Source organism: Stegastes partitus, unplaced genomic scaffold (genome assembly GCF_000690725.1).
Source record: "Stegastes partitus isolate 25-593 unplaced genomic scaffold, Stegastes_partitus-1.0.2 Scaffold2386, whole genome shotgun sequence".
Taxonomy (NCBI): Eukaryota; Metazoa; Chordata; class Actinopteri; family Pomacentridae; genus Stegastes; species Stegastes partitus.
In genome coordinates, this window is record NW_007580117.1 from 47,476 (window position 1) to 56,212 (window position 8,737).

The 8,737-nt window shown below is 38.1% G+C and overlaps 1 protein-coding gene across 2 annotated transcripts; it reads right to left on the reverse strand.

Moving 5' to 3' along the window:
• Positions 1–2,147: 2,147 nt before the first annotated feature.
• LOC103374886 (cytochrome c oxidase subunit 6B1-like) lies at positions 2,148–8,635 on the reverse strand. 2 transcript variants are annotated; one of them, XM_008305040.1, is made up of 4 exons: positions 8,571–8,635; positions 6,739–6,878; positions 4,907–5,007; positions 2,148–2,305 (listed from the first exon to the last, which is right to left on the reverse strand). In XM_008305040.1, the coding sequence occupies exons 2-4, from the start codon at positions 6,842–6,844 to the stop codon at positions 2,252–2,254; spliced, it is 261 nt and encodes an 86-aa protein (XP_008303262.1). In that variant the 5' UTR covers positions 6,845–6,878; positions 8,571–8,635; the 3' UTR covers positions 2,148–2,251. The 2 variants fall into 2 exon arrangements, with proteins under 2 accessions (XP_008303262.1, XP_008303261.1); XM_008305039.1 differs by lacking the exon at positions 8,571–8,635 and adding an exon at positions 6,605–6,656 and having other exon boundaries at positions 6,739–6,874.
• Positions 8,636–8,737: the final 102 nt, after the last annotated feature.

Below are 8,737 nucleotides of genomic sequence, written 5' to 3' on the forward strand. Positions count from 1 at the left end.
CATAAATAAAGGCGTCATTTCAGGATTTGCAGTCAACATGTCCTTGAAGTGCCCAGAGGCAACCACAGCAACTTCATGAACTCTGTGCTGAGATGGTTTTCTCAAATTCCGCTCCTATGCTTTGTATCTTACATGGTCCCTCTTGAGCTAATTGCACCTCTTTTTGTTTCTGTTTTCTTCTGACATATACTCATTTGCACCAAAGATTCAATTGCCACACAAAAAGAACAAAGTTAATTTACATGTGAAGTAAAATGACATCAAACCATGTAAGGTTAAAATTCCATTGCACAAATTTTCAAATAGATAAAAACAGTTGAATTTCTCAAATAGGATAAGTTAGAAACAATTACATATTCAGAAATTTGTGCCACAAGAAACGGAATTTAAATAATTTATAACTGAATCTGAATTGCTCAACTTGAATAATTTTACAAAAACACTTTGAACTGGTTTGTCATCAATTGAATTACAATGTATTCCATTTAAACCAAATTGCAATAAGCTTAAAACCTAACGTCCATCCATCCATCCATCCATTATCTATACACCGCTTAATCCTCATTTGGGTTGCAGGGGGGCTGGAGCCTATCCCAGCCGACTTAGGGCGAAGGCAGGGGACACCCTGGACAGGTCGCCAGTCTATCGCAGGGCCACACTTAGAGACAGACAACCAAGCACACTCACATTCACACCTACGGACAATTTAGAATCACCAATTAACCTCAACATGTTTTTGGACTGTGTGGGAGGAAGCCGGAGAACCCAGAGAGAACCCACGCTGCACGGGGAGAACATGCAAACTCCACGCAGAAAGATCCCGGGTGCCCCCACCGGGATGCGAACCAGCGACCTTCTTGCTGTGAGGCAACAGTGCTAATCAACTGCGCTGAAAACCTAGCGTAATATTTTGAAATTGAATTCAGTCGCTTTGAAGCTGCTTTTGTTGCTCACTGAAAATTCAACTCTCTGCATTCAGTTGAATTGTCACAGTTCAAATTCAGTTCTTAAAATCACCATTCAAATTAAAATTTCTGCCCATAAAATGAACAGAAGAGGATGTGTTGGTTCTGTAAAATGTATTTCTTAAATGAAAGATATCTTGTACAGTTACAGAAGTTTGAATGTTGAATGTGTTTTCATCAATGTATATCAATAAGGATGGTAATCTGTCAATAGGTTATTGTTGTATATATATCATTAAAATTATATCAATCTTATGTAATGATATAGACTATAAATCTAATTTCATTGTTTTTAATGTTAACTATATTTAAAACTGAAAAGTACAAAGTATTCATGTAAAACTAAAGCTAGAAAATGCATTTTATTTTGGAAAACTACTCTTTTTTTTGTGAGATTGTTATTTTATTCTTTATACAGTGTACAGCGTGTCATGCCTATCTGTCTAGGAAGGAGGATTCCTTCTCTCTAGAGTTCTCCTCCATGTGTTATCTATTTTTTTTTGCTGAATAAATTAAACAGACGACTTTTCATGGTAACATTTTTCCTAAAGTTTCACTCTATTGTGTCCATTCTGTTGTAGAGATGCTGTGTGTTGGAGCAACAGATCTTTACTCCCCTATTTTAAAGTGAATAGAGAAAAATTCAATAATACATTTCTATATGTATTCATTATATACCATCAAGAGCTGCATTATGTCTTGTCTGGCTGCCAGTGTGAATAAAGCTGGCTTTAACCCCTTTCTGATTAGAATAACAGATTAATATTTAATATATCTTACAATATATGGACCATGTAGACTGTGGGCAACAAATCGATTTGGTTCATTCTCTTTATGTACGTTTGTTCGTGGCTGCTGTTCAGGATCATTTTCAATGGCGTACACTGTGATAGCGCTTTACAATGTGTTTTTCATTCACACATCCACACAAACATTCCCAAAGCGCAGCTACCATGGCATCAACCTGGAGGTTCAGTTTTTTGCCCGAGGACTTTACATTTCGACAGGATGGGAACATAGACCAACCCACCGGTCCTGCTATTAGCAGACAATCCACTCGACCACCTGAGCTACAGCCACCCTGAAATCAAGAACTCATAATAAGAATAATTACTCAAGTCATTATAAAAGATAAAACAGATAAAATAAGTAAGAACTAAATCAGGACAGGTACAGCATGGATCACAGTAACATTAGATAATTTATTTAGTTGCTTCTGTTGCATAAATATTGGAGTGTTTCACATTAAGAGTAAGATGAGGAAAGAAATGGTGAGATATGTAGATTCAAATCTTCCCGGCAAAATTTCCTGCCTCCAACTGGTCGTTCCATTTCTGGACCTGCACGAGAAAGTAGAGAAACAGGGAAAGATTCAATGATAATCAAGATTTTTTTTTGTTGTTAAATTTGTTTAATACATTAAATAATGTAACTGATTTCAACAGTTTCAAATGTGCAGCTGAAGTGGAAAAACGCAGCAAATGTTATTGTGCTTTGAGACAAGAAGGCTGTATTACAAAGCAAGATTAGTGGGTTAGCGAGGTATGTTGAGCTTAAAGCCAGAGTTTTCAGTATCATGAAGGTAGCTCTCTTTTTACCTGGCTAGGTCTTCATGGTAACTTATGCTGTGGAGCGAACCTGGTCGGGAGCAGGTTATGTTCAGAGTTTCAGATTTAAATCAGCTGGAAAGAGCGTCTCCCTTTAACCACATCGTTTCCTGACTATTATTTATGAGCGATGCAGATTCTCAGCTGAGGAAATGTTTTATTTCTGTAAACATGCTGAATTGTGCATTACTGATATCACTGAATGAAGCCGTGTAGTTACAATATCTCACACTGTCGGTGGAGACGGAGACGGAGCGCTCTGCACAGGCAGTACTTGGCTGCTGATGCCAGTGTAGGTTGGCGGTCACAGTTCTGTTGCCACCATCGGCGGCAGTGGGGTGGGCACTGGTGGCGGGTTGCGGGCAAATATATATCATATACCACCAAAACGACCGATTATTTGGATATTTGGATGTTCGGGTCCAGCCCTACTGTAAATGTCATGTTTAAGTTGGCAATGCAGAAAGCACATAAATATGTTTATATGTTTGGCTCTGATCTGCTGTCAAGTCCATTTAAACTACTGGTACTGCTGCTGATAGAACACAGATGAGAAAATGGATTATTCTACTGGTAATTATTACAGAGAACATTCAATCAATAACATTAATTTCACTCTGATTGGGCCAAAAATTAAAGTAATAACCTGCAATATGGGACAGAGTCAGACCTAAATGTACCTCAATACAAGATCATGTTTAAATGTATGAAGTTTAAAGTTTAACTTAATGTGCAGCTGTCAGTTGGAAATAAAGCAGTAAAATATTATATATGAACACGTTTAACAGTTTTCTACCAGCATTCCCGTCTTGCACCATTTGCAGTAGCGGTGCTTTTTACCATCACATTTTTAAATATATATATTCCTCATTGTTCTCTGTTAAAGCAACGTGTTGACTGAAGCAGCTGCACACGATCGGTTCATTTTGTGCAGAAGAAGAGTCACGTGATGCATTAAACGCCCCTTTTTATGTGAACGAGCACAGAGTCTGAAGTTGACAAAGAAAGTTTATAACCACCTTCATGATACCCGTAATCTCTGGTTGGGGCTTTTGGTTTAGTCGATTCGGCTTACACAAAGAAAGCCTGACTATGTCAAACTTGCTTCATAATACACCCCTCTGGAGACATTTGTGTTGTTATGGTTGATTAAGGCCCAAGTTAACCCTCTGAACTCCAGTTTGTGAGCTTTTTTTAGCTAATTTTTTACTGCAATATAAAGTCCTGCTCTATGAAAGCAGCACAACCATGACTATAAATAGAGAGAACTCAGAAATGTGTAATCTGTGCAATATGACACAGCTTTAAGGCACTAAATCATACCAAAAAAAAAACAACAACCCGAAAGTTAATTTTCAGGATTGCTTGTTTTACAAAAACTGAAAAAACCTGGATTCAGCATTTTTTCAGGTGCCCACAGGTGTTACCAATACTGGAAAGTCAATGTACATACTCCAGATACTTCAGTATTTTCATGTTTAATTTGCTTCCATAGTTGTCTCCCATCTGTTCTGTGTAAATACAGCCTACAGTTCAGTTGAAAACTCCTAATTTTTGTCACGTGACTGTTGGTCACAGCTGAGTCAGTAACGACTTCTCAGTTGTGCTGAATTTGTATGTGCCCCCCTAAGAACCTGTTTTTATTATAGAAACATGTGAGAATGTGAGACATCCATCCATTATCTATACACCACTTAATCCTCACTAGGGTCGCGGGGGGGCTGGAGTCTATCCCAGCTGACTTAGGGCGAAGGCAGGGGACACCCTGGACAGGTCACCAGTCTATCACAGGGCTACACTTAGAAACAGACGACATTCACAACTACGGACAATTTACAATCACCAATTAACCTCAACATGTTTTTGGACCTTGTGGGAGAAAGCCGGAGAACTCGGAGAGAACCCACGCTGCACGGGGAGAACATGCAAACTCCACGCAGAAAGATTCCCCCACTTGGACGCAAACCGGCAACCATCTTGCTGCGAGACAACAGTGCTAACCAACTGTGCCACCCTGCAGCCCTACATGTGAGACATCTAAAGTAATTTCAATAAAATCTCAGAGTTTTAAGGTTAGATTCGGTTAAGTTGCCTCACTGAACAGCATGTCACAGATGTGTAGTTCAAGTATCCTTGGAAAGTTTACTTTCTGGCTGATACATGGTGTGTCTTGGGCATTTTTTTTGAAAGATAAGATGCCTTTCAAATCCACCAATGGGTTTTGCAGTTCAGAGGGTTAAATGATGCAATCCATCACTATGAAAATTACCAAAACTGATTATACAGTTTGGACATGATGTGGACCTTTGATTAACCTGTATTTCCTGTACGTACCCAGCTGATGGGACAGAGGCTCTTATAGACCCTCCGGTACCAGTCGCAGGGAGCCGTGTCCTGACCTTTGGCTGTCAGAGCTTTGCTACATCTGTGGAAGTCTATCAAGAACACACAGAAGGAGGAAAATAAACACGCAGCACAGCCAATCAGAGTAATTATTCAACCTGCAACAGTCTCAGGCTGCATCCACACTAATACACTTTCATTTTAAAACTCACAACTTTGGCTACATTGGAAATGGAAATGCTGCCGACTGAACTCCGTTTCCACTTTGGGAATGTATTTTTGTCTCAGTGGGCAGAAACAGAGAGTTTTGGAAATGCTCATGTTCAATTTTGTATTCATCATTTCCTGATTCTTTTATCACCTGACTGTTTATCAGAAGAAAATAAAGACATCACATTGGCTATCACTGGTTAATTCAACACTGGATAATACATTACAGATGCTTACCTTGATGTCTCAAAAACTCTGGTGTTACTTTTCACCACTGCTGTTCTTCTTCTGTAATATTTTCTACAAATAAGCAGTCAACGTTCTGCTTCACGTTCACACTGCAGGTCCAGTGTGTTAGTATGTGCAAATACTGTTTATGAAATGAAGCTAAAAAGCTTTAAAATAGCTTGTAAATTTAAATGTATTAGTGTGGACGTAGCCTCAAAGTGCAAAATAAACAAGAGTTACTATGACCTAAATATGGTCACTGTGAGAGTTAATTTAAATAAGAAATGACAGAATAATTACAAAAATACACAACAAATTCATCAATATTTCTGAATGACAGTTACCAGAATCCTTCAGGTTGCAGTCATGCAATCATGCTATTATGGAATTAAGCTTAGTCCGTCTCTATCAGAGCGTACCATCAGAAAGATCTTACTTTTACTTATTGCATTTAACAAAGACGCTGAAATATGATGTTAGATAGCCATGCTAAGAGCTTTGCAGAACAGAGCAGTGAAAAGAATGGTTCTGATGAAAACACAGAAATGAAATATGAACAAACGCTAAAAACTGGACTTGGAAGGAAGGCTGAGACAGAAACAGAATCTTCAGCTGGCGGCTGCACTGACAATTGGTGCAGTAGATCAGCAGATCAAAGTTTACATGGATATTTGACACAGCAGGAAACACGTCTTCCTTTTTAGACTTTCATTTGAAATTCATGCAGACATGGAGCAGTTTTGATTTACACACCAAGTCCGAGTTAATTGAACCAATTCAACATCAGCAAGTCAGTGTTCAAGCAAAATCTGTCAAATTCCATAGCCACCAACATTACTCTTTATATTAAGATTACTCTGCTGAGAAAAAATATAAGCATATAGGTGGAGACAAACTCTTAAAGTATTAAATCAATGAATTTCCAGATGAAGATAAAGTATCTGAGTCTTGCTGTAGTTTCAGCTCAACAAATCCTGCAGGCGAATACTGGAAATGCTCAATTAAAATGACAACAGCACCAAATAGCTTATGTGAGAAAAGAAAAAGAGAGTTAAGATGAGGGAAAAAGCAGGCGAGTGAGTAAGCTGCGATGTCAGATGAGGAAAAGTTTCAGTTCAGCCTTACAGCTGCGTATCTTCCACTCACACATTCATAAGCACAAACGCAAAGAAGCCAAATGTGATGAAAACGAAGAGACCCCAGACGAAGCTTTAGAGCCAAGAAAATGACGTAACCGGTGTTCATCTTTACCTGCTTTGGCTAAAAGTTCAGGTTGGACTCGAGGACACTTCGGAGTATCGGTCTGACACAACAAAACATGAGATTACCACATGAATAAAGACATCACGTCAGTCTGTGTGTGAGAAGCAGTTTGTCGTGTTTACCCAGGTAGTTCTGGAAGCAGTTGCGGGTTTGGTTGGTGTTGGGGAAACGGGCATCAAATGGAGCCGTCCTGTAGTTCTTGAGCTTCTCCTCGATTGTGTCAGACATTTTTCCGCTGCAGCAACTCTTCACCGAGATCACACTAAATAAACAGCACAGAGACACGTACGCAACTCTTAATAAACAGAAAACTGAGTTGTAAATGCACAGATTTAGTGTAGCTTCAGTAAAAAGGTTCTTTAAGACATTTTATCTCTCTTTAATCAAACATATTAGACACGTGGAAAACACATCCAGTTGCTTTTAACTAAAGCTCCTGTATTATTTAATTCGATGTTATGTGTTCAGTTCAATGGGCTGGATAATAATATCAACTACATATTTCAGCTTATCATTCAATTTCTCATACAGGTCAAAACAGCCTGGCCATGCACTAACAGGCTTGCTCTTGATCTAAAGCAATATGGATCGATATTTGAACATATGGAAAACAACAAAGCTACAAACATTTTCAGATTTCCCCCCAACACAAACATTCGCTTAATGCCTTAAATTATTAAACAGCTTTTAAACAGAATTATTATTATCCTTTGCACATTTCAAGTTGGTTACACACTGTGTAATCTTGTACTTTATCAGGTGAATAATTTGCAGTTTTGATTTTTTTTTTTTTTTAATAATGCTTCACTTTATGTTTATTGACTATATTACAACACTTTTTTATTTTATTTTTTTAAAATCTTCTATTCTTCTTTAAGAATCTTCTACCAGATAGTGTTCACTGTTATGCACCAGAAGATCAGGCCAAATTTCTCATTTGTGAAAACCTACTCAGTCATAAAATTCATTCTGAGAAGTGTATTTTATTTGAAGTAGTACAGGACTATTTACTGTGTTACTGCGGACAGCAGCAGAAAGATGGCAACAGCTAAAGAGGATTCTGACTGATGACGATTAATCTATTGATTATCTTCCAGAATAATCGATAAGGTGTTTTATAAAATGTCAGAAAACAGTTAAAAATATATTGATCAGTGTTTTTCAAAGTCCAAAATGACAAATCCAACCCATATACTTCAAATTAAGTTTACTGTCGTGGAGGAAGAAATAAATCAGACAATATTCACATTTAAGAACCTACAATCACAGAATCGACTTTTTCTTTTCTTAAAAATGACTCAAACTGATTATTCAATCATTTCGGGGGGGGGGGGATTATTTTCATAGTTCACAACATATCTTTAATTTAATTTAGCGTTGCAGAATAAATTGCATGAGGGGTTAAGTACATCCCTACATTGTGAAGGGCATTGAATAGCCAATACTTTAATAGAATAATTTGCTCATTTTTCACGTCTTGCTGCTTCACAAGTACCTGTCTTGTTCACCGAATTTCTAAAAAGACTATAGTGACTCGAAAGAGGTGCTCATTTGCGGGCTCGGAGGTGTGTATTTAGCGATAACACAAAAAAGAATTTAAAACAGCAGTTTTCCCAATGGAGTTCAGCACACTACGATACCCATGTTCCAAATTGATATGAAGCAGTTATTAGCTCAAGACAATGTGTGTAATCAGTTTGCTGCGTTTGTGAAAAATAAAATTAATGCTTGTTTAAAACGAAATGTACATTTTAATACATGTTTACAGCCGATGACAATAAATGACAACGAGTTCATATTAATCCGGTTAACCTGTCAGTTGATGTCCGCGATAGATGTCGCGGACATTTAAAGACACATGAATGACACAAGGCTGATAATATTTAAAACTAATAATTAACGACGTGCAAATGAAGGAGGAAACTATGGTATTAAAGAAAAAAAGACAGTTCACCTGTAACTGAGTAAATCCTCTGTAATCTCAGTTTCCGGCGTCCTCTGGTTCTGAAGGACCGCTCGGTCACAAAGCATGATGGGAAACAGGAACAGCGCCGCGGTGTTTGTCTGTTGAGGCAGCAGTGACACCTGCTGGACAAACTTAGGGATTGCAGCCACAAACTG